A 26,834-nucleotide genomic window follows, 5' to 3' on the forward strand; every position below is an offset into this window, starting at 1 on the left:
TGACACTGCAAAAACAGAGTGTGTCAATATATAGGTAATGTAGACATTATTAAAAAATATATACATTACCAAACTGATTTGTTTTCTCCCACATTAAGCACATAGTGCAAAAGACAGCAAATCAAAATTGCAAAAGCCCCAGGATATAAAAACAGCATGTTGTTTTGCAAGTAAAAGCAGAGAGCCAGAACAGCACTTACTAAATGGATGCCTGAAAACAGTTTTCCTTTTTAGAAAAATTAAAGGTAAGTACTTCACTGGAAATATTACCATGCCTAGAATTCTCACATAGTGTTAGAACATTAAAATGAGAAAGAAAAATGGATAGTACTTGCACCCCACCCTAAGCCACCTGACCATGATTTCTCTTCTCAATATCCCCTTGCAGCCTGCATTAACCCATTTGTTGTCAGCTGGTTCAGAAATCTCAGTGCCAAGTTTTCACCAGCAATAATCTCCTTTTGTCAGTGGCTGGCAAGTTATCTACTGTCTTCCAAAGTCCTTAATTATAAAATCACTGATTATCAATGGGTGGATTATTAGATAAAAAACTGAAAAGCACCCTGTTACCTGTGGTGAGCTACACAAAGAACAGTCCCTTCCCGTCTAACCTTATCCAATCCCAAATTAAAAATGCTTGTGTGAAAAAATCAAAAATTTAAAAAGTGTTCCCCAAAGTAGGTACAACAGAAATCCAAAAGCCAGAAACTGCTTAGCACAGCCATGGGGTGCAGAACAGCATGCTGGACCATTAGAACCCCATGAAAGAGTTATTTAGGGCAGCTTTAGGGCTACTTTATATCAGCTGGCCTGATATGTCCCTGTGGCCTTCAGGAAATAATAAAATCATTTCCTCAAAATAAAACCAAGAGCACTAACAATTGAAGGGAAGTGTCCTACTCCACCACCTCCAGCACTGAGCGTGCATCAGGCACCTGCACCAGCCTGAAGGTTACTCTGCCTCTAGCAAGAGAAGGTACCTGGATCTGCCTAAACACACACCATCATTTACCTGCTTTGTCCATATTGCTTTCTGTCCTTAGTCTCATGACATGCTTGCATTTAACAGCCTTTAAAAAGTTTATCCCAAGGTCATTGCAAAAGGAAGAGTGCAACCCTGTTTATACAGTCCACAGGACAACTGCACCCTCACACGCATCTCTGCCACAAATGACACATCCAAGAACAAAATGCTTGCAGCTACATCAGTAGCCAGTAATGCACTTCTATGAAAGGAACCAAAACAAATTCTGCTGTTTCACCTAAACTCCACTCAAACCCAACTTTCAAAAGCTATGAAGAAATGGAAAAAAAATCTTCTGGGTAATTTTTTTTAGTGTGGTTTTTAACATATTTTTATTAGTAATGTTTCTAGTCTGTAAATATAATTAATTCAAAAAAAATTTATATACCTTTTCAAAATTAAATGTAGAATAAGTAGAATGAAACTGGATGAACAATATTAATATGCTCTAAAAGTAGTCATTTTATATCAAGTTTAATTTGGTCACACTCCTGTACCTTTTAAAAAGACTTTCTGGAAAACTTACATCCACCAAGCATAGATGCTCATAGGAATCATGTCCAAACTGTCCAGGAAAACTGAATTTTTGGTTTGAACTTGCAAACATCTGTGTTGGAAGTGCTTGCACGATACAAGCAGAATGCAATTCTCTTATGCAATATACAAAACAGACTAAATTCAAGAGTACAATTCAAATCTTTGAATACTGCATAAGTGCAAACAATCCATAAGTGAGGTAAAGACAGTTGGGGAAAGGAGATAAAAATAGCTGTTTGCCAGAAAATCCGAAACAAATAAGGATTTAAAGGAAATCACTCTGCATTTACAGACGCTGCAGATGAAGATGGTTCAAGTTCATTAAGAACACTATTTACAACAAATTATTCATGTTATTCTACAGATCATTATGGCTGTTTTGTAGAAAAACATAATGTTTATGCATGAACTGGAAATGGAACAATCTCCTCATATTCCATAAGCAGAATGAGCAGCATTATTGACTAGGACTGCTAAACATCTTGGGCTTGCTAAAAAAAAAAAACAACAAAAAACAAAAAACCAAAAACACCATAACATTTCTTTGGGATATTTCTTAATAGGACCATCCACAACAAAAAAAATCCACCGTCATCTATTTATCCCAGACTTGATGATCCTTCTACTGAATTCAGCTCAACTTCAAATATGGACTGACTTCACAAGGGCAAATTACAGTATCTTAGCATTTGAAGAGGACCACTACTTCAGCATTCATGTATGTCTCTGCTTTTACTGTACCTTCATGGAAATCGACATCCAGGCTTCCACCTCATCCTACTGTGACTGTTCTCCTGTGTGCATAGCACAGTCCTCAGCAATGTCTTTTACTTCAGAAGGTATTACTTCCAAACTTCTCATTTCCTTTCAATTTTTTCCGAAAGCTGGAATTCTTCCACCACCTGCATTTGTTCTGTATTAACCACCTGCTAATTTTTAGGTGTGTTTCACATTTATTATTGCCATTGCAGTTATGGTTTAACTCTCTAAAGCACACAATATTAAAGACTTCCAAAATGTAATGTATGGAGTAAACTCATGGTATACTGAGAAACATTGCAATGCTGGAGAGTCCAAAGCATACACGGGCTGCTCCACTCAGTTTACAAAAAGAATTGTAAGAACCTACCTAAAAGACTACACTTGGTTCTTCTCATAGAATCACTGATTTTCTAGAGATCAAAAGAATTCCTTTCAAGAGGTGAATTTTAACAAGAAGATTTTTTCCTTTCTTCAACCTCTCTCCTCACCCTATTGCAGTCCTTCTCGCTGTGGCAGAACAATGACAAAAAGTAGAAAAGTGCTTGAATAGTGCAAGAACCCTATTTGTGAAATCAGGGCTTCCACAGTTCCTGCTGGCATCTCTAAATATATGGTCATGGAGTCCTACTCATGTAACAGTATCCAAATTTTAACAACTCTTGGGTGAGAAAGCTTACTGTGCTTTACTAAGAAAAACAATAATTCAGAGCTTGCTGCTGTTTCCACAAGTTCATAAAAATTGTGCTACTGATAACGAGGTAAAACATTAATGGCATGCCCCTGCAAAGTTTTCAGAAGGATGGAATTAAAAATAATTTTCACTCGATTTAGCAAACAAGAATTTGCTAATTTAAACAATAAACAAAACAAAACAACTAGAAAGAGTGAAAGTCATAAAAGGGATAGCTGAACTTTCCAGTTCAGACAAGTAACAGGGTAATACTAATTTATTTCTGTCAGTAAAGCAGACAAACACTACTTTTGGAAAGTGAAAGGTACATAAAATTAAGAAAGACCAAATCTCTCAAAACTCATAACCATTACAAGTGAATCACTATGACATAACCTTTCTTGGGAAATTTTCATTCTTAAGACCCCTTAAGCATTTTTTACAAATTCAACATTTAAGTCTTCACAGACTATCATGGGGAAGAGTACGAGTTCATACTGCTTTGAAAGAAAGTTTCATAAGGAAAGCAAAGTATATGTATGAAAATATTATTAGGATATATACTGGCATGTTGTTTGCTTGTGTGCTGTTTGCTTGTGTGTTTAAAAAGGAAAACTGCAATGATTTACACCTCTTGCAATGATATATTCATCTAGACAGCTAAATGGAAGAAAGCTGTACTCCTTAGATCATCTCTAAATCCAATATGCTGTGTTAGAAAAAAAATTATAGCAGTATGAATGAAGAGGACATACTTTGTTTAGCCTACTTACCTAAGAAAACCAGGCTTCTGAGACTACCCAACATTTCTTGAATAGAGCTGAAGTTTTCACCCAAATTTGACAGACAAATAAAAAAAATTAACAAATTTCAGTTTCTGCCAGTGTCATGAAAACAGATGTGCAAGGCTGTAAAGAAATGACCTGTTTAAGCTCTCACTGAATAAAAGGCTATTAAATTCTCTAAGACCCAAATTTAATTATTTCTGTTCTTACATAACCCAAGAGCACACTGCTGAACACCTCGCCCATGGCTCATATATAATGAACATGTTATACACCAAAATAGCTGTAAAATAATAAATAGCTGTATATGGGATTCAAGGCAGAAAAGGGAACCCCTACACTTTTTGTGAAGGTCAAAGTACTGCGAGTTTCAAGCACGACTCTTTGTACCAGGCTTAAAACAGAATAAAAGGAACATAACAAAATGAGTAAGCAGCATTAAACTTCCCATGAAGTTTACCTCAATGCGGATAGAGTAACTCCCACTTAGAACCAATGCCTTATGGCTTGTAGACAAATCAGCATTTTAGAAATTTCCACTAGGCATTGAATTGGTTCTACAGCAAGCAATGATGCTGAAGCCTATACAGTGACTGTCAAATGAAAATACTAAAAAACCCTCCAAATGCTAAAGACCTTCACAAGAAATACTTCAGTTCCTCATCTGTGCACTCATTAATAAATATTCACTACAGTCAGTTTGAATTACTGTTAAGAGTTTCAAAGGTGAAACAGGTGTTAATGAGGCCAAAAGAAATACAAGAACAGAGATAACTGTGGAATTTTAAAAAAAATAGACCAAGGAATACACAGGAAACTGGTTTCATGTAAAATTAGTGGCAAATGAAGAAAACCTGTACCTAAAGCTATAACACTGGTTCATGATCCGGTGTGACTGAGGCTTCTCAAGGCACACTGTTTCCATGTGTGTTACTGTAACAGGACACACATCCTTTGCTCACTACTGTTAATTACAATGAAAACCTCCTATAATTAACTGTAAAAGAACGCACCAATGGAACTGAGATAAACCAACCTTTCCCTACACATCCATATATATATACACAGCAGGGATGTTTTTACTCTGGCAGTTCTGTAAAATAATTTTTTTAGTACAACAATCAAGATTCTGATGCCTCTCGTATTCTTGCAAGACCATTTACATGGAGATTCCATAAGCTATTCCAGCAGATGACGTCAAATAGAGGTGCTCTAAATTCAACCTATCACAAAAGCAAACCGTCTTGCCACGGTACTCAAATGATGTGTCAAATTGCATCATTAAAAATCATTTTTGTCCCTCCATCATTCCCACTAGCAGCAAAGACCTAAGCCCAAGCATTTTTCAGCACTGCCCCGAGTAGCCCCCTCCCAGCTTCTCTGCCTGAGAGGCCCTAATCCTCTCTTTGTGGCATCGGTCACCCTCGGCAAGCGTGACGCACCAGCCCAGAAGGCTGCTCAGGACCAGTTTTGCATATCTGATCAATCACCACTTTCAGTGGTTACCCACCAATCTGAACAGAAGGCTTTTCCCTCTCAGTTTTGCCCACCCACAGCCAGATGTCACCAGGTCCCGTTAATGTCCCAGATACCACAACCGGACCTCTCTGCAGGGACCAGTAGGTTGCTGGCTGCTGGCAAACACTTCTTGGCAGCTTTTAAGGTGGCAATCAGCACCCACTTCACAGAGAGAAAACCAAAGAGAGTTTTACCTACCATTAAGTTCTCCCTGCATGGCACCCTCTCTAAGTCTGCTCTGAACTATGAATGAACCCTCACTCCTTCCCAAAACTCCTTCTTCTGATGTCAGTAAAGGCAGGTAAGAGTGATTAATACATATGTATAACACCCATGTATCTGGGAGCAAAGTTTGACTTGCCTATCTAAAATAAATTTATGGAGTCAAAATTTTTTTATTCCAAATAAAAGTGATGTATATGAAGACCACTGCAAAGTGGACAGGACTTTGCAACAAAACTTACACTTCTTTCTATTCATCACTTCATTTTGCCAGATTTTTCCTCTGACTCTTCCTCATCCTCTTGGAAAAAAAATTTCCAAAACATTACCTCCTAATCTTCCAAGCTTCAAAGTCAATCTCTAAATGAATTATTACAATCTTCCTTCATCTGTAAGCCACTGCAACCCAAATGCCAAGATACCCAATATACTATGGTGAATCAGGCCCCCTTACTGCACTGCTTGTCCTCTCCCTAAAATGCTGCAGGTTGCCTGCTTACCACCAAAACAAGCAGGATGAGGACGAGCTACATGCCACATACTGGTTATACCATTCTGCATGCTCCCAAATGTGATCAGCACAGAAAATGCGAGAAGACCAGAAGGCATCTTTCCATATTTAGCCATGTATGTTTAATACTGAGTTAGATTTCACCTCAGTGCATTATTCCACTAATCAAGGGCGGGTATAAAAAGAGAGACACAGACTGACATCAGCTACTTTCAAGATCTCTCTTCCTCCTTCCCCCACCTCCAGCTTCTATGACACCATGTATTGTGCATTTCATGTGCATTCATGTGTGCAAACAGCAGAGACTTATCTATAAAGATCAGTTATACGGTAAAACTGCAAAAGGAAACTTTCACCCTTGTCCAGCTGGTTGAATAACTGCAGAGGCCAACAGCAGCAAGCCTCTAAATACATCCTGTTCTTCTCTCTCCACCCCCACGTCTCTAATCACTTAGGAGGAAGATAGGAAGATTAGCAGAGAGGAAAAAAACATAACCAAAGCTGCAGATAACCCTTTAGGACCACAACGTCAGGCTATAAGAACATGGAGCAAAAGGTTAATGCAGCTGTATTTTCAGGAATCTCAGGCACAATTGCATTTAAAGGCGAGGGAGGGGTACTGAGAAGGTGAGAGAGAGAGAGAGAGAGAGAGAAAAGGAAATGGTGATGAAGACAGTTTGTCATTTGTCATCTACAGCTGGCTCTTTGATCACCTGGAGTATTCAGGAAAGGATTATCAGCAGAAATAGGACAGTTTTATTAACATTATACCATAATTTTTCTTGTAGGATATTTTCATCACCATCATCACAACAGATTTTAGTATAAGAACACAGCTGGAGAAGATCCACTGAGCTATGCAAAGGATAAAGGTGGTAACCAAAACAGTGACAGAGAACTACCTATAGCAGCTGATATACTGAAGAGATTTATTTAAAAAAATAAAAATAAAAGTCACTTCCACTAGAAGACAATGTCATCTTCATCCATGTCTCTGAACGGTTGCTATGGGGTTGTGAAGAGGAGGGGAAGGATGGGGGGGAGGTTATAATCAATCATCTCAGAAGAGCATTGCTTCTTACAGAGAAAGATCTGGATTTTGACTGTGTCCCTAAGAAAATTGCGGACTGCAGAGCTGCTGCCACGCAGGGCAGTGAGGAAGCAGGCAGAGCAGAGGCAGCAGCTGGGGATGGAAACGCCTATTAAATCCTTTAGACAACAGATGGGCAAAGCTCGGCTGGGTTATAAAAAAAAAATACACCACAATGCATCATGTTTTATTGTCCCACCATAATGAACAACACTTAACACCCACATGCCCAAAGAAGCCCCCCTATGGCTGATCTTACCCCTTCCCTAAATTATAACCTCAAGTCTCAATCCACTTTTGGGGGGATCCCAACGCAATGAATTTGCCAGATGCCATTGCTTATTGCACCTGTTACTAAAAATAAAATATTTTAAGAAGGAAGACGTTTGGGCTTCTTTTTAAGGGTTTTTTTCTTCCAATTAATACTCCCCTGCCCTTGAAGTGAATATGCTATCCAAGCAAGCAACAGTAAGTCCAGATCTTGAACGCATTTAGGGGATCTAATTATGTCATGTAGGGCAGAAGCACCTGCTCTCTGCTAATTCCCTCCACTCGCTTTCCTCTTTTTAATATTTCTTACCATTGTTCCATTCAGGAAAATCTGCTGGGGGCAAGTTTCATAAACAAGCCTTAAGAAAAATAATTAAATAACCTCCCTTCCCCCCCCTCCCAACCCCTCCTACAAAAACACAGCACAACCAGAATGAATTCTGCCACCGATCCTCTATTTTTCTTTTATTTCAGACCCTACCCACAAAAACCACCAGCCCATCCATCCATATTTGCTGAATACCCACAGCAGGCAGTGCCAGAGACATACTGTACATATTTCCACCAACCCCCCCCAACTGCACCTTAAGGACTACACCCTTTTCAATCATGATGTCATGAAATACTGCTGGTGACTCCCCCACTACCACCACCACCACCTCCTCGGTACTACAGGCTGTGAACCTTTAATTTCAATATAATTTGATTAAAAAGAAAAATGCTCCTAAGTAGGGCAGTGAAGAAACGGATGTGAAAATTCACTACCAGCAGATCATCTATTTTTTTCCTCTGCATGCACTCTGGCTGTCATCAGAACAACACCCATTAGCAGGAGTAATGAACATAAAGCATCCTGGGCTTTTTTTTCTTTTTATTTTCTTTTTTTTCCAAGAAAAAAGAATAAAAGGGAAAAAAGGAAGAAGAGAAGGAATTAAAACGAAAACTAAAAATAAATAAAGGCCAAAATCCCCTATGAACATGATCTTCACTGAAACAGCAAATGGGAAAAGCTGAACCCCCGAACACCCCATCCCCAACACCTCAGCGGCTTTCCCTCTGGCACCGGTGCTGCTGCAAAAGAACCAACCTGTCTGTCCTTTTCCTAGGGTTTTCTCCAAACGATAGGGTCCAACATATTGTGCATGTTGAGCTCCGCTGCCTTCTTTCCCTGTTGATGTCATTTCTACCTGGATCTGTAATTCTGCAGTGTGTATGTGCTGATGAGCTGGAATTTCTCTCTCTGCAGCTCTTTAAATTCCCACTTCGCAGCTGTGCAAGCAAAGCACTCTTTTTCTTTGCTTTAGTCCCCTTGGATGCAGATTTTTGTCTTCCTCCTCTTTCTTTCCTCTCTCTCTCACGTGCTTGTTTTCTCGCTGGGTCTGCTTGGGACGCTGAAAGACGATGGAGTTGTTTCGGGGTTCAGAGAGGGGGATCTACGATCCAAGCCCGAGGAGCATGATGCTGGTGATCCGAGCTCCGCACGCCTTGTTCTCTCCAGGAGCTGTTCAAGGGAGAGCCAGAGCTGGAGCGGCGGAAGAGCCGGGGCCGCAGCTGTGAATGACATTAAGAGCAGCCAATCCCCTCGCCTCCCATCTTCTTCTCCCCTCCTCCCGCACTACCTTTTCTTTTCCATCAGCAGCAGTTGCTGCCTCTGCCTGCTACAGAGCATCATGACCAATGGCAGCAGCAAACACCTAAGTTCAGCAGCCTATTGATAAGGCACAATTAAATATAATTCAATATGTATATTAAGACCCAAACATACACTTCTACTCTTTTCTCTTTTTTTTTCTTTTTTATTTTTTTTTTAACCTCTGAATTCTATTCCACTATGCAGCTGCAGCTCCAGATTATTAAAGAAAAGGCAAGATTGTGGTAGGAAATAGGAAAGGGGGGGAAAAGCTACTTCTGAAAATGAGCCTGGGAAATTATTTGATTCTATTTGGTTCTGGTGGACCTGTGTCTCCTGGGGGGTTTACCCTTTAAAGAAAACCTTGGGGGAAAAGGGGGGGTGTGGGGGAGAAGAGAGAAGTAACAGGCACAATTCTGTAACCACTGAACTCAGTGACAGACCTGCTTTTGAATTAGATGGGGACAAAAACCTTCAGGTCCTTAGATGAACAGATCAAAAACTGAATGGCCACTCTCTTAATTAAAATTGCAACCGAAAATCCAGGGATTAATGGTAATAGGAACAGATTGCTTGATCCACAGGCACCGTACTAGCAGTGTAAAGAAACTTTCACTGTTTTTGTCCAAGTATGGCTGTGTTTAACCTTCAGAGATTAGGAAGCTGGACAAAAGAAGGAATTCTACAGGCACTTCAAGCTCAGCTGAAGCCTATGTACTTTCTGGATTCAGGACCGTGCAACAGTTTCAGCCAGCCTCCAGGGATATCAAACTGAAGAAGTTCCCACACATAGGTTCCATTTTTACCTTTTCTTCCCTACTTCAGACAGAAAACTGGTCAAGATATTGCTATTCAAATTCCAACTGAGACACAGACACAGCAAGAATTCTCAAGTCAGGGAAGGTAGCCTTGACAAGCCTGTAAAGAGAGTAAAGACAGGACAAAGCCTTTACAAGCCTTATCATTATCTGTTGCTCATTGAAAGAAGACTACTTCAGGTTTGTTTGGTTTGTTTTTGTTTTTTTTTTGACGAGGGAAATTTACCCTTTTAAAAATATCTATATCCAGAAACAGCAGATGCTCTTGTAAATTGCTATAGAACTAGAAATTGGCTGATTACCTGTACCGCAGACAACATGACTATCCAGCAGGTTGCAGAGGAGTTAGTAAAATGGGAGGAGGGAGGAAATCGGGCTTAAACAATTCCCAGATTTCTTCAAGAAACAAAACCCTAACACTTGCTTTAGAAAAAAAAAACAACGAACCCTGCTCTGTCCTGTATCGTTCACCTTTACTCACTTCCAGACTGTGTCAGTGCAGCAACCTGGAAGCAAACTCCAAAACACCATCCCCATTCCTCAGCCTTCCCCTCCACATGCACCGTGTGAGACCACCCAGCGAGACTCCTTCCCTGCCCAGCACTGCTTCTGTGTCTTTCCAATGGCAACCCCTGCCCCCTCCAACCCTCCAGGTGTTTACTTTGCCCTTACTACTCAACTCAACTCCAAATTGCCATTTCTACCAGCTCCCCACACCTCTCCTGATTCTCCCCCATCCCTCAGATCTCCTTTCCCTCTGGCTTATGAGCCATGATGGGACCATTCCAGGTGAGGCACCGTGGTGGGAGGAGCACTCTCCCTGATGGGCTCTTGGCTACAGAAATCAAATGCTGGGGGCAATCCAAATCTGTCATGGTTTCTGATGTTTTACTCCTCTCTAAATATCTGCCCTCCCACAATTTTAAAAAAAGTCTCAACAGGCAGTAAGGGACAATGCTGAATTGTGGCAATGTGTGCATAGCTTGCAGAAAAAGGAAAATATTGTCTATTTATATAAATTAGGTATCCACCATATTAATAATGCAGGGAGTGAGTATCAGCATAGATCAAAATCTTTTTTAATTCCAAGATTTGTATCGTAAAAGGTATTTAATACAAGATGATGATATCTGTATGTAGATGAACCATATGTGGGTCATGTTTTAATAGAAAGATGAGAAATAGACAATGTTGTCCATCCAAGTCCAAACTTGTGTATTTCACATTTGTTTCTATTGGGCATTGAGGAAAGTGGGTTAAGAGACATGGATGTTACAAATACCCACCTTCTGCTACAAAATATGTGTCAGTTTCATGGCTGGAAAAAGGTCAGAAACTTAGTGAAGTTCATATGATCCTGACTGGAAGATAAAACAACACAAACAAACACTTGTGCACAACCCTCCCCACCTTCTCCCTCCTCCCCCCCCCCCCCCAAAAAAAAAAACAAAACAAAAAAAACCCCAAACAACTCCAATATCATTTAGGTCTTGTTTAGTTCTGTTATTTTGATTCCATTGGAATATTCTTCTCTATAGCCTATTGCAACAATTTCAACCTTTTGTCCTAAACTCTTTTTGAAAAAAATGCTTGGACATTTCTTGGTTACTGAATAATCAAATATTTTGGGTTTTGGTGGGGGTTTTTTTGTGTTTTTTTGTTTGTTTGTTTGTGTGTTGTTTTTTTGTGGGTTTTTTGTGGGTTTTTTTTTGTTTGGTTTTTTAAAATTTTATTTATTTGTTCATATGGAGCCAAATCCCATTTATCTGTACCCCTTTGATCTGAAACTCAGTCCTTTGAATCTAGGTTATGTCCCCCTGGTGTGAATTACTTATACAATAACTCACTCAATTATTTGAAGCCCTGTTTATCCAAATGTTTTGATGTTCCAAAAGTATTTTGAATAAACAGGACCCTGCTGTCATTGGATATATCAGATATCTTTGGGGATGCATATGGGATGATTTCCCCTGACCTTATTCTGTATAATCTTGTGCTTAGATGAACAAGCAGTGTAAACTTAAGTGTATAGTTGGCATATTGGCATAATCTTCGGTTCTTGTACTCTTTTCTTCATTATTTTTCTTTTGTTATTCTCATTTAAGGACAAAATTTCTCTCAGGAAGGACTCAACACAGATCCCAGCAAAAATTTTGCTGGAGTATGGCGTGAACAAAAAACAAGTTATTTAGAATTTTGCTGTTTTATCATACTTCTGAAAAAATAAGCAGAGCAAAGGATTTGGGGTTTTTTGGTTTCTTTTTTTTTTTTTTTTGCATCTTTTACCCACTCCCATTGACACTAGTTTCTGTCTAAGGAAGATCATTTGTGATCATTTGTTATGATCATTTGTTTCTTTAGATGCTTGTCATTGTCTTTGCTCTTACTCCCATAAAAACTTTAAAGGTCAAGATGGATCATGAGATGATGAAAAAAGCTACAGGAAAAAACAAGTTCATGAAGAAGCTCTGTTTTAATGTTTTTCACTTGTTCAGTTGAATATATGTGTGAAGTTTGTGAAGTTAGTTTGAAAAAAAGGAAGTGTAAGGCTTCCAAGAAAAGTCACCAATAAAGTTACATAATTAGCATGGAACAATAAATCAATAGTCTTCTTGTGGTAAGAAGAATTTAAGCTAGGACTTTGTCTCCAATTAGAATAACCTAGTAATAATGGTTATAATAAGGACATAATAAAGAGAACAAAAATATTCAGCATTTGCAATATCAGGACCCATTATCACATCCTGAATTTTGTGCTCTATCCATATATGTATGGACATAGGACACCCCTTTGATAAGGGTGTAGGGATTTAGATATTTTGAGAATTAACCTCATTGTATAGATATTTCATAAGAAACTCACCCAGGTGTTTGAGGGACATTTAGTCATCAATACTGCTGACAAATTGATAATATTTTTATTGAGGATAATTATATCAATCTGCAGCATCTCCAAACAGATGTTAACAGTCTAAAATTGAAAATGTTTGTCCTTTGCATTAGGTATCGACACCTTTGTAAGAAGCCAAGGAAGACTGCAAGAAATGAAAGGGCTGGATTTCAGTAAGTGGGTGGTGTTTCAAATTCTTAGAACACAGAGTTCAGACACTTTTCTTACTGTAACAAGTGTTGGGGAACTTAATGAGTTAACATCAGTTGCTGGAAGGCAGTGCTTCCACACAGACTCCCACTGTGGCAGCTCCTAAAAACTGGTCTATATTGCTCAGCAAAGCTATACCATGACAGTAGTTAGGAGACTCTGGAGATTTTGCTGTTGTTGCCATTATTCCTCTTGTTAATAATAATTTAGCTAGTATTATTAAGGTTCTTAGTGTTCCACATATTCTAGCTATATAATTTTTAATACTCACCCAGAAAAAATGAACTGTGAGCTTATTATCTACATATCATTATTGTTTCAAGCAGAATTAAGGTAAAGGCTTGTAAAATGTTTAATAACCAAATAGATAACTGCTTTCACAGTATCATTTCCTCTGGACCATGGACTCTCTTTATTCCTTTGGAAATATTACTGTCATTTTCTCAAGCCTGCTGCTGTCATTACCTGTGCCTCACAGAATTTTTAAACTATTAAGAAACAAAAAGCTATTTCCAGCTCAATACAGCAATGTGAAAACCTCTGTATGAAGTGCTTTTTTAAAACACTGAGTTTTGTGTTTCCTAATAATATGAATATGCAGGCACATTCACATTCACTAAGTGGAGCTGTGACTGGGTCTTGACAGAAATCAAACTTGAAAGCAATCAGACACTTTGACAAGAGTAGGGGTCTGTGGTAACTGACCTGTCTTTGTGGTACAAGAGACCAAAAGAATGTCTCTCTTCAGTTGTCAGAGCAAGTCTCCACCTACCCTAATACTGTATCTCCAGTGGTGCCTGTGAGTACAAACATAAGGAAAAAAAAGTCCAAGGCAGGTGTATGTGATTCTTGCCTGCAGTACTCTCTCAGGATCCAATTGTTTTCAGCTCAGGGACTTTCTGAGCCAGATGTTGTTTCTGTGTGTGCCTCAACAGATTTTTTTTTCCCCGTGAGCTTGTTTTTGTCTTCCCTTAAAATCCTGACACCATGACAGATGGCCAGATATCTCTTCAGATTATGTGCATGCTTCTCAGAAGAGAGTGAATCCTTGAGACAAGTAACGTCCATTGATCAATGCTCAAGACCCCAAAGAGGAAAGAAAGAAAATTATGTGTGAGGCACAATTCTTGAAATCCTGCAGCTGTAGGGAGCAATTCCAGCTGCTCAGGAAGCCCAGAAACAGTAGATCTGAGAGTTCAGAGCAATTGGTGTTTAAGATGTAGAAAACAGGTATGTGAAAACAGAAACACTATTTCTGCCTGTGCTTCTTCTGGTGTTAGAACAATTCCATCCATTCAGTTTTTGCCACAAAATTCGTGTGCACCCTGACCAGTGACTGATGATCTTTATGGTGATATCATACAGAAGTGACTGTAAAGTACATATTAGCAGCTATCATGGATGTTTTATGGGCACTTTAACAACATGCACTGAAGTTGCATGATGTCAAATACACTGAACAAAGCAAGTTCTGTAGATTTTACCACAGGTGGTTCGGTGAAATATTCAGTCAACATCCTGAATATTCCTACATTTCTGTGCTGTGCTTTCAAGTAGGTTAAAAAGTATTGATCAGGATGAGCAAGGAAAAATATGAATTGTCTAGACCACAGAGTCAGTCTGCCCAGTAGCTGGCAGCCAGGTCCCAAATCTCACAGTTACTGGCACCTGCTCACACAAGCCAGTGAGTCTGACCCCCCACTCCTGACTGCCTCCCTTTGTGCTCTTTTTGGTAGAGATTCAGGGGTGCTCTCACACCTGGGGCTGGTCCCTGGAGACCCCCTCACCGCACTCGCTCCCAGATCACTTCCCTACTCACCATCTGCTTTGGCTCGGTCTGTGCAAGGGATCACACCCACTCACACACCCACACTTGATCAGTCACTGCACCACAGACACACAGGCCCTCCAGCCTGGGGTCTGCCTCCAGCTCCTGGGTTCACACCCCCATGCACATGTGTGCACCAGCAAAGAATTAGAACATGATTTAATAAGAGCACAGGTCAGACTGCACTGATCAGGCACAGAGCATAACCAGACAGGTATTATGACTAGCCAAGTGTGGTAACTCACCTTATTATTTGCTTACCCCTCTATTTTCTCACTCCTGTCCCTCCCCAAGTCACCTAACCTACCCCCTTTCCCCACATTTGGCTCCACCCATAAAGATCCCATAATTAGTCCTGTTCAACGTGGAACTGCTTTTCCCTTACATCCCATAACGTGTCCCACTCCTCAGCAGTGACCCCCAAGTCTGAAAGCTGACTGGAGAGTGCTTGGTTTGTGTTCCTGCCAGCCCTTGTGCCCCTGTGCTCATCCAGATGTGCTGATGGCCCCTGGCCTGGGAGCAGGGCAGCAGGGTCTTATTCAGGCACCTCACTCCTCTTTATTGTCTCTCTGATCTCCTTCATGGGATTTTGTCACATGAAATTTTGTATGTTATGCTGTTGGATAACTTGTCTCCTAACTACATGAGGTTGCAATAGCACTTGGTTTCTTGGTTGCAATAGCTTGCCATTCCTTCTTCAGGGAGAATTACAGGCATGACCCTCAGACAGGAATGGTCATCTGGAGTTGTGCTGTGCCCCTTGGAAGATAAGGCATACCTGGCATTTGACACACAGTGGGAAATAACAAAGTTCACAGATTTAACCCCCACTGGGAATTTAAGAAGAGGACATCCTGCCCTAAGTTCTCACAAAATTCTGGAAGGAAAACTTAAAGACAGGCCAGCAATGATGGGAATGGTGAAACGCTAAAAGATCCCTCACTCCATAAAAATACACTATCCTAGCTTATTTGGTAAAAGATGAGCAAAGAGATTGATGAGGTGAAAAAGTAGGACTTTGTTCTTTGCATTCACATCAGTCTCACAGAAAACAAAAGGCATTACTTGAAAACAATCAAAAAGAGTGCCAAGATAAGCAGTAGGCAAATAGAACAAAAGAGCCAGGAACCTGAGGCCACTATGCACCAGTGAACAGAACTGATCCATTCATCAAATTGCTACATATAACAGTGGCAAGTGCAAAAGATAAGCTTTTAAGGAAGATAGATCACATGAGGTTGTTGCTAACTTAGGACAGGAGTTGGAATGAAGGCTGCAAGGCAGGTGTAGGTTAGCAACAGCCAACATTCCTGACAGCACAACCAAGGATAAAGCACTAGGAAGGGCTTTATCTGATGAAAAAAAGTGAAGAAGTGAAGAACAATTTAAGGGGTCAAAGGATATTGTTCATCAAAAGAAAAGGAACTACAGGATTTTTTCCTCTGCCAGTTGCACAGGCAAGAAGGCAGAGGCTGTTCTGAAGATTTGCATGATGAGGTCCCAGAATTGCTGAAAATGGTTGCTTATACTGGGCAAAATTCTGATTTTATATCACAAAGGAAAACCAATATAATTTCCCTTAAAATATATTTCTTAACTGCACCAATAAATTGTCATTCAAAAAAAATCCCCCAAAACCAAACCAAAAAACCAAGAAACCAACCAACCCCAAAAACAACACCAAAACCAACAAAAACCCCCAACAAAAGTAACAAAAGCCATACACTGAAATAGTAATACATCCCTGATTTTCTTCAGAGCGTTTCACATGGGCCAAAACACATTCAGACTGGAAAGACTGGGTACTGTATGCAACAGTTATTAGATATTAGAAAATGTTAGTAGATACTAGAACAATATTTAGACAATTGAGCTGTGCTAAAGCTGTTAAGATAAAAGTGCAATTCCTATTCATCAAAAACTGAACAAAACAGCTCCATAGTCCATGTGGTATTTAACAGGGCAGTCCAGAATATAGAGGCTGAAGCACTTTCCCTGCCTCCCCAAGGAGCAGAGAATTGTAGGAGCGTATTTCAGACTCTCTGAAAACTCCATTTTAATGACTCTTCCTTTTAAAGAAAAAGTAAAGGCTATTCTGAAGTTTCCATAGAACAATTCAAGCACCAGAAGGTCGCAGTTCCCAACTCCACAGGTGATGCAGCTTTTCAGAGAAAATGCCTGTCTGTTGGGAAAGCCTCTAGCAAAATAAAACAATATGCAGATGAAAGTTACGAGGATGGCCAAAAGGTGAGAAGCAAAGAGCTTTTTAAAGCCCCTCCTGCTGGCAATGGAAACAGCTGAAACAAATTCCAGCATTGTAATGATGAAATTATTCAGCTGGAACAGGGAGAAAGTGTTACAAACCGGTTGAATAAACAAACTTTGGAAAATAGGGTGCTGTCCTGCTATTTGGGTTTTGCTTTTGATTGACTGCATGGACTGGGGAAATCACTCTGACCGAGAGCTGCCAGACCAGCTGATGCCAGAGTTTATGTGTCACAGATATTTGCCACTTCACTGGCAGAGACCTAGTTACAAAAAAGGGCAAATTCTCACCCTCCTAAACATAGGTCTTATTAAGATTAGCTAAAAGCAGGCAGTCCAAAGTTGACATGTCTAAGATCCCATTATTGCCCTGAGCTTCCTTTGTTTCAATTCTCTTTAGAAAATATTTCCACCTCATCTGCTTTTTATGATACATTTGGTGATCCTTGAGGAGAATTCTTGAAATATCTGAGATTCTTTAAAAAGTTGTATCACAAATTAATTCTTTTAATTAGTGATTTAGCACATTAGTGTTTTTTCCACCTGCCTAGAAATGAGAAAAACAAAATTTTAATTAGTGATTTAGCACATTTTTAGCACATTAGTGTTTTTTCCACCTGCCTAGAAATGAGAAAAACAAATACTCCAACAACAGGACTGAAGGATTGTCTTTTTATGGATGTGTGAATGAATGTTTGCACTGACCTTTTCACCAGTTATGCTGAAAAGCTATGACACAACTTCTCTGAGGAATGGTCTGTGAACCCCATGGGAGCAGCACACATTAGCATTAGTAACTCCTTCAATTTTCCCCTACCAAGGCAAAAGTTATTCCCTGAAAAAAGCAGTGAATCAGATCACCTGCTCTTGTTTTTCGCTGTGGTTTGTAGGCCACATACACTTAAGGATAGATTGTGGCCCCTAGGCACGGGGTTGCCTGAATACAGTACAGCACCTTCTATAAGAGGAGAGTCACAGAAGGCTTTTCTTTTTTCCTCTGCCTCTTCCACCATGATATTTTTACATCTTTCCTCTATGTCATCTGTTTTTTGAGTGTCCAGAGTTTGAGGAAATCCTAAGAAAATGGCCTCAGTAGATATCACATTGTTTCTTTGAGGGCCTTACAAGAGCAAAATTCCAAATGCCATCTTTACTCTTTATACACCTAAATGTAAGAAAGTGTCGACCTAGTGATTCATTATTAAAATGTCAGATAAAAGCCTATGGAATTTCCACAGTTTGTCATCATCTGGGCAACTATTCTTTTTTTCCTTGGAATGGCAAATCAGTAAAATTCAAAAGGAAAAATTATATTGCGCAGAAATCCTGAAATCTTGCTTGCTGGATCTACAATGTTTGTTATAGAAAGGTAGAGGACTTCTCTCATTACAGGAATTGCATGACACATGTTGATAAAGGAAAAAAGAATTTTGTCTTCAATGTATGCCCTCATGAGCTTATGCATGTGGATCCCATTAATGTTGATGATGATTATATGGATGCACTGATGAGCCAGTAGACCTCTGGCCAAGCTAAAAGTGTTAAGAAAGTGCTAAAAGTCTGCAGGAAAAGAGTAGCAAAACAATAATTTCTGTACAATGTCTTTTCCCCCAATTCTCCAAAAGATATTTTTAAATGCTCAGCAGTAGTTTTGTGGTTTTTTTACTGATGTGAATTTTCAAACCTTGAGTTGTTTCATTAGAAAATACCACCGGTATTTAAAATGTCAGACTCAAACTGCATTTCCCAGTGTGAATGCTGAATACCAGTGCCTGAAGGAAAGTTTTATGGCATCGATTAACTACAACCGTTTGTAGAACTGACAAAGAGCTGTGTAAAAGGTTTATTCTGACTTTTAGATGTGAGTATTGTGCATCATTTTTATAACATGCAAGCCAACAATGATGTACTTTGTTACTGCAGGTCAGAACAACTTCACCCCAAGAGATAAATCACAGAAACTGACATTAGCAATCCCAGAACTTGCAAGGCACAGGATAAGAGAGGCCATAGAAGAGACACTTCATTGTGTTTTCAATTGATCTCACTTGCTATTAAGAAAAACAAAATATACCTAAAATGAAGAACATACAACTCACATGGAAAAAATACTTGTGAAGCAGGCCTGACCTGGAATAGTAGAAGTAGGCAAAATACATGTAATGGATTTAGATAGGAACAGTGACATGTTTCTCTGAAAAGTCCAAAGAACACACCCTGAGCAAGTATAAATAGAATTTTAAAAAATGTACCAAGTAAACAAACATGAGTGGTAGTGAAATCAAAACCTAGCCTTAATGCTGTTTCCATTCTGGTAGACAATTTTACAAGAGAGAACATATTTTTTAGAAGGGGAATATGCTGCACATATGTTGTTCATGTCAGCATTTACGGATTATTAGATTTCATGTTGCAATTTCATGTAGCAGTCCAAACCTGGGTAAAACCTGTCTCTTACAAAGTGCTTACATAAGAATGTGACAATTGCTCTCCCAGTGATGACTCTCCCCAGGTAACCAAGACAGATATGTGATACAGAGAGATAAAATAATTTACTCAGCATCATTTGAGAGGTCTACAAATAAACAGGGTTAAAAACAGTTAACAGAAACAGATTTTGGAATCCCAATTCAACAGCCACTATACAGCTTTTTTTTGGTCTCTATTTCTTGCCAAAAGCCATGGAATCTTTGGACACTCAAAAGTAAAAAACCCCAAACCCTCAACCTAAATTTTTTATTCTAAAGTTTAGCTACTTAAGATATGTCGTGAGATCCATCTGATTATTGATGATGTGAAATCAAGCTGTCTCAAAGGAGACAAGCAGAAAGAGTTTTGCTTGAAAAACAGACTCGTGAAGAGTTGAAAACCAAAAAGGTCAAGATACATCCCACTATAGCAAAAAGTGTGTTATTGGTGACACAAGTGGAAGATGCTTGTTACTCCTGGGCACCCTGGATAGAACTCAAGGTGGAATAACAGGGACATGAAGAGTAAGATAGATTAGAATAAGATATATAAAGACAGGAGAAGATTTAGGTTCATGGACAAATTGTACTGAATCCTACTGTTTGAGAGGTCCTTCTGCAAAATATACTTGTTTATAAGTGGTAGACTTCTGGATAGTTTTTTCACAGTAAGTCAGCTCTGTGTCAGGCTAAGTCAGATGTTTGAGTACCAAGATCAGTCTAAAAAATTTCAACCTCACCTGTAATGACTTGGATAATTACAAGTCAAAACTGTCTTGCCCTGTCAGGCAGAAGTCATGCTGGTAGTCCTGCCAGCATTAGTGACACTGCAATGCATTTAAGTATTCCCAGCAACTGTGGCAGATAATGTAGCATGTTACCTTTGTGCTGTCTATCGTCCAAGGCAAAACAAATATGCACATGACTGGTTTCAAACATGGGATTTCATAGGTGGCTCTCCTAGCTGGCCAATAATCCTTGATCTGAGTTCTTCGCGGGAGTGAATGATTTTCTGTACAGTGACAGCTGTATGGAGGGCACAACGCACTGCCACTGGCGAGGTCTGTCACCTCCTTCCCGGGCACGAGATTCCCTCCTTGTCGTGGGCACCTTTTCCAGCCTCCATCCCGGAGGCACCGAGTGCAAATGTGCATCAGTGCCCTCTCGTGGGCAACGCGGCAAAGTTAAAATTCCCTCTACTGAGAACCCCCGGGGCAGGGGATCCTAGTGTCAGGGGGCAGACAGGTGTCACAGCTAATGCTGCCGAGATCCATCCCAAAAATGCATTTTCCTGGCAGAATTGAATCCTGTAAACATAGGAATAGATCCATTACACTCATGTGGATTCCCCTAAGTGGCAGGGGTGGGTTGGGTACGATGGAGTTACAGGTAATAATAGCTCTAATGCTAAACCAGACCACAGATGATGTACTTTGCTTACATCCATGGCTCCTCAGAGAATGGAGCACCTATGAATGGCATTTTCAAAATTCTTCTTGGTCTTCACTGTTGGCTGCTTAGGTGTTTGGACAGCAGATCCCTATGGAAGTAGCTAACGATAAATCACTGTCAATCACTTTTCAGCATAGGCAGCAGTCATTTTCTACTATCAGGTCTAATTTCTGTAAGTATTAATGTAATATATAGCATGTCATGAATACTGTAAGGGTCTGGAAATAGAAAAGGAGAAGTTCAGAACTTCAGCTAGTGTAAATTACTATCAGTACCATGGACCTCACGTATTGCAAAATCTGAAATGAAATCTTATTAAGCTTTCTGCACCTTTTCCCTCAAAGAAATTCCCCTCTCCAATGAGCTTTTGGCTTTCTATTTAAACAAAGCTGCCAGTAAATTGACACATACTCATTTTTTTTTTCTTTTTTAAATTTTGATGATTGTTCCCTGAAATATTTAAACAAAATATTTAAGCCTCTTTTGAACATTAATTGGTTAATCATGTGAAAACACAGTACAAAAGGCTTGAACAGAGCTTTCTTGACTGGACTAATGCCAAAGCTATAAACCAATATCTTGGTGCTGAAAGCTATAAACAGCTACGTGAGTGGCTTAGGATTGCACCTTAAGAACAATTTGTATGCATCCTTCTGCATAATTGTACATCTGGTGGCAATAGAAAACATGATGCATAAATAGGCACAGACAGGGTTACACAAAATAAATTCAGGTAATCACTGTCCTTTTTTGTGTTGAAGCTTTTGTGGTTCTCTCTAAGACCCAGACCATGCTAGTACAAAAACCACTAACACAGCTTTCTAGGGCAGACAAGGAGTCAAAAGCCACTTACAAATTGGCTTTATTACTTTGGGGAGGAATGGATAAAGACCATGGGACAGAATATCATCTGTGGGCTCTCTTACTTCCCTTCAACTTCTATTATCTGCACGTACCAAGACTTTAGCTTTCTCTGTCACTGTCACCAGGGAGACCATGGTTCTCTCAACTGCACAGTGCAGCCTTGCACCCACCTTTGTGAAACCAAGGGGGAAGTATCCCTTTCAGCCTGTCCAAGACATGTTTGGCAGCACGAGACAAAGAACCAAAGTAAGAAATAATTACTGAAAAATGATTGGAGGAAAATTATTTTTATACTGAGGTATCCATTTTTAGTAGTAGAAAAAGCAGTCTCTGTAGTGTACACCTCATGAGTTCCCATTGCTGACAAAGGTATTTTTTTCACAGAAATACAGAAGCACTATTTTCTGAGGAACCTGGATTGCTCTGGAATGAAAATGTTCTGCTTACAAGGCAGAAAGACATTTCATGGTGATTCCTGGAATGCATAAGTCAAAATGCAGGAAGAAGACATAGAGAAGGATTTTTTTTTTTAAAGATGCATTGTGGAGTTGCATTGAGGTATTTGTTTCTTTTGTTACTTTTTTTTTTTTCCATACCAAACTCTATTTTGGATAATAAAAATTAAAGTGATACTGCATTGTAGAAGAAGTAATCTGCTACTCTTAGATCTGATAAAGCTTTTAGCTCAGGACAGAGAGGGGTGCAATTAGCATATGGTGAAGAGTTTGATGTTTGAGCTGTAGGTGGTGGTGTTGCTTTATGGGAGTTTAAGTTCAGTGAGGATGGACTACTTGAAAGGACACAAGTAGAGGTAAATTGGGGTAGCTAACAAATGAGTTGCCTTCAGTTGCCTGATAGTAGTCAACTTTCCTTCATCCTCAGTTGCTCACACAAGACTTTTTAGAAATATGAATAAGCACAGAATTTCACATTTTGCCATGATTTAGGAACAGAGGTAGAATAGCAATGCAAGCAGAAGTGCACAGATGCCAGACAAACAATGGGAGAGGTTATCTTTATCAATACAGTGCTTTCTGAAAACTGGTTTTGTCATTTTGCCTTTTTTAATGTGAACTCATTCTTGAAGTATGTGTTGTATTAGATTTCAAAGTACATTTCACAGTAGCCTTGGTTTTGGTTTCAGTAAACATTTGTGCAATTTGTCTTGCAGGCAGACTCTAACACCCAATAGTAATAATTGACTTGAGTAAGTTTTGCATATACAGGAATCCCATTGATTTAGTGTTTGTATACAAATCAGGGAAATAATCTGTACACCTCTATGAACCAATGCATCCACTGTTCCCATTTACAGGAATTTTAACTTACATTGTGGATTAGAACTTTTCTATGAAAACATCTGTCTCACTTAATTTGTAACTTGTTCTGAGTTCCAGCTCTGTCTTCCCTCTGATTTCCTCCAGGCCTCTGTTTTTCCTGCATGAAGAAAAATTACACTTTCAGCTCCAGTCTGTAAACTGGTACCAAAGTGACTTCCTTATAGAGAGTCAACTGTCCAAAACAGTGGACACACAGGGATATTGTAACATCTCTTCAATGTAGCTCCTGTAGAAAAGCTCTCATAATCCACCATCCCTTGTGGATTACCTGTTGCCAACAAATCAGTGATGACTGAAGGAATAGCCCCACTTCCTGCAGCTGTGTGCTGCTTTTGGCTGGGTAAAGCTAATTTTCTTCAGAGTGGCTGGTATGGGGCTGTGTTTTGACTTTGATCTGAAAACTGTGCGGATAATGTAGAGAAGTTTTTGTTGTTGCTGAGCAGGGTTGCACAGAGCCAAGGCCTTTTCTGCTTCTCATGCTACCATACTGGCAAGGGAGCTGGGAGTGCATGGGAAGCTTGGGAGGAGTTGCAGCCAGGAGAGCTCATCCCAGCTGATAAAATGAATATTCCACACCATATGATATCATGCTCAGCATATCAAGGGGTGGAAAAGGAAGAAGGGGGGACTTTTGGGGATAAGGTGTTTGCCTTCCCAAGTAATGGCTACACATGATGGGGCCCTGCTCTCCTGGAGATGGCTGAACACCTGCTGAGTGTGGGTAGCAGTGAATTAATTCCTTGCTTTACTTTGCTTGTGTGTGCTGCTTTTTCTTTCACTATCACACTACCTTTATCTCAACCCACAAATTTTGCAGCTTTTACCCTTGCAGTTCTGTCCCTGATCCCTGGGGAGTGAGTGAATGGCTGCTTGGGGCTTGGTTGCTGGCTGGGGTTAAACCACAACAAGCTGTCAATAATATGTTATATTATTAAATGTACCATAACCAAATATGTCAATATATGGTTATCTGCATAAAAACCTCTCCAAAACCCCAAATAATGAAAGTGCTATTTGGGACCCCCAGTGTGTGAACAAAACACTTTTCCTACAGCATCTGAGATTTGGCAGTGGGCTGGTGTCTCCCTGCTGTGGCCACTGAGGCACTGTCCGTCTCTCTGCTCCACACAGCACAAGGGCATGAGCTTTCCAAAGACTTACAAATGGAGGATGCACCATGGGCGGAGAGAAGACAAAGAAGAGAATATATAAATCAAACTAGAGCCCCTGGGTCTTTCTAGAAATAATATAATCTTCACTGTGTTTTTGTCTAAAGGCACCTTAAGGAGCAACTGCCGAGAATGGCAAAATAAGACAAAATTTTTCAGGATGAGAAAGTGCTCAGGATCCAGGGAATCACAGGCACAAGTTCAGTCACACATGTAAGTGTAAGCTTAGGATTGAGTAGTCAGAGTGCTTACCTAGAGCAATTTCCAGACACGAACACTATTTAGATGTCACTCTTGGGACATTCAATTCAGACACAGTATGTAACTTAGGTTTTTCCTGCTTCGCTGTGCTCTGAGGAAGTCTGCATTCCTCCCAAATCTTCTGGGAATATAGAAAAAGGAATACGAGGATATTGGGATGAGGAGCTGTCAGTCTCTTAGGCTGTGGTTTTGGTTTTCTTCCCTAGTGACAGAGCTTTTGTGTCCTCCTGGCAGACACTATTCAGCTTAATCATCATTTAAACTGCCAGTTCATTACTCTCCTGAGTCTTCATGCCAGCTAACAGTTTTAGAGTTGCTTTTCCCTGATCAGACTAAGACATTCAGACCCCTATTTAATTTTTCTCTGCTTGATCTCCACAAATGCTGACACATGCTAACTTGACTCAAGCTTGCCATTAGCCTAAATAATTATAACAATTGCTAACCTCTTGAATGTCTTCAAAGAAGGGATTAATGGTAGTTTTTTGCTATCTGAAAAGTTGGCTGTATCTATGTTGTCGGGAAGGTCATTCATGTCAAAATCAAATGTGTCACAGATGACAGATCTCTGGTAGGACACTGGTTTTAATTAATTTAACTTAATCTACTTAATGGATTTACTTGTAAATTATCAGAAAATTCACTCACAGCTTATATGCTGTAAGTTTGGGGATGATCCATGGAGCGTTTACATACTACATAGAGGTTGTGTCCTTAATTTGTTTATTTAAAAATCAATTTTTTGGAATTGTATTCAGCCATGGCTTGCTGTTTATCATATGAATAACACTAGCTCCATCACTAAGGTTACAAGGCCAGATAGCTTTAAATTTGAGAAGTTTCTGAGTTTAAGCTGTTGTAATGCAATACAATCTCATGCCAGAATTTTTTTTTCAGGTGACCGCACCGCTTTCAGTGAAAAAGGGATGAATATTAGCCAGCAATAAAAATTATTTCAGTATCATTCCTCTTTACTTAGCAGATCTTACTTATTTACTAAATATGGATCAAATCCTTAAAAAGAGATGATTTTTAATTTCCCTGTGGGTTTTCCCATGGCAGTCATTGCTGTAGTATGCCAGTACTTCACACTTTTTTCCCCACAACAGTCTTGTTAATTTAATTATTTTTGTTCACATTTTCCAGATGGAAATTGAGACAGAGTGATTGAGTGCAAATTGTTTCTTCACTTTGTGTTGGGCATTATAAATGAAATAGTTCTTACTGATGATAATTTTAGCTGCAAATTCTTAGCTCGTCTGATCAGATACTTAAGGCGTAGGAAGCAATTAATGAATGCATGTAAAATATGTGGCTTCTTCTCTTGCAGCATGTTTTCTGAAGACTGCCACAGTGGCAAGGAACAAATATAGTTTCCCAGGGTATCAATGATTATCTTAAGCATGAGCCCATCCTGTCCTGCTCTGAACTCCCACAGCTCCTTTGCTACTCACCTATCAGCCTTGGCAATGGAGGGGAGAATATCATGTGGAACTAAGAAACAGACATGAAATTCAAACTGGCATATACAAAGAGAATGGGAAAATTGGTGGTTAGCTGTGAAAGGCCCAGAGGGATTACTTATTAAAATTTTAAAAACAGACAGACTCCTTAAGTCCCCAAGCACTTCATATCCAATCTAAAAGAAAATCTATCTAGGTCTATCTAGGAAAGATCTAACTAAAATAAACATAAACTTAACCTAATTAAAAAAAACCCAAAAGCAAATACTGTAACAGTGGAGGGGTGGGCATTGCTTGTTTTGTACCTGTGAATTCACCAAAAAAAAGAATTTGTGAAGAAAGGAGCTGTGGCAAAAGCAAGCTGTGGCATAAAAAAACATGAGACTGTGTGTACTTCTCTGAATGGTCATGGTTTACATCAAAATCAAATGTTGTTTATATTCAGGTGAGATGAGGATGAGTCTTATGATTTTTTATGATTTTTAATATGACTGTCTTTGTATTAACTTGTTTAATGAAATAAAGCTCTTGAGATCTTTGCAGTGCTCCATCTTCTGACAAAACTCCTTGAAGTGACAGGTGAATATGTTCAACCATGTAATGGACAATTTACTTCTGGCTTTAAGTAACTTTTTTTCTTTAATTTTTAAAAATCAGAAGTATATTACATGCCAAACATCATATGCAAGACAACATTTGGAGGTGCAAATAGTCATAACAAAGGGCTCTTTAAATTAAATTAATAGAAAATATTGAAAAATCATATAGAACATTAAATATTTTCCTA

General features: G+C 39.4%; 1 protein-coding gene across 12 annotated transcripts in view; it reads right to left on the reverse strand.

Moving 5' to 3' along the window:
- Positions 1-8,940, reverse strand: part of BRSK2 (BR serine/threonine kinase 2) — a 307,128-nt gene extending 298,188 nt beyond the window's left edge. For 8 of the 12 annotated variants that reach the window (XM_039728379.1, XM_039728383.1, XM_039728381.1 and 5 more), the window contains exon 1: positions 8,477-8,940. In XM_039728379.1, coding sequence (XP_039584313.1) covers positions 8,477-8,570 — 94 coding nt within the window. In that variant the 5' untranslated portion in view covers positions 8,571-8,940. The remainder of the gene's footprint in view (positions 1-8,476) is intronic. The other 4 variants (XM_039728386.1, XM_039728382.1, XM_039728378.1 and 1 more) reach the window with 1 other exon arrangement.
- Between the last annotated feature and the right edge of the window lie 17,894 nt (positions 8,941-26,834).

The sequence above is a fragment of the Passer montanus genome, unplaced genomic scaffold (assembly GCF_014805655.1).
Source record: "Passer montanus isolate IOZ18808 unplaced genomic scaffold, ASM1480565v1 scaffold65, whole genome shotgun sequence".
NCBI lineage: Eukaryota > Metazoa > Chordata > Aves > Passeriformes > Passeridae > Passer > Passer montanus.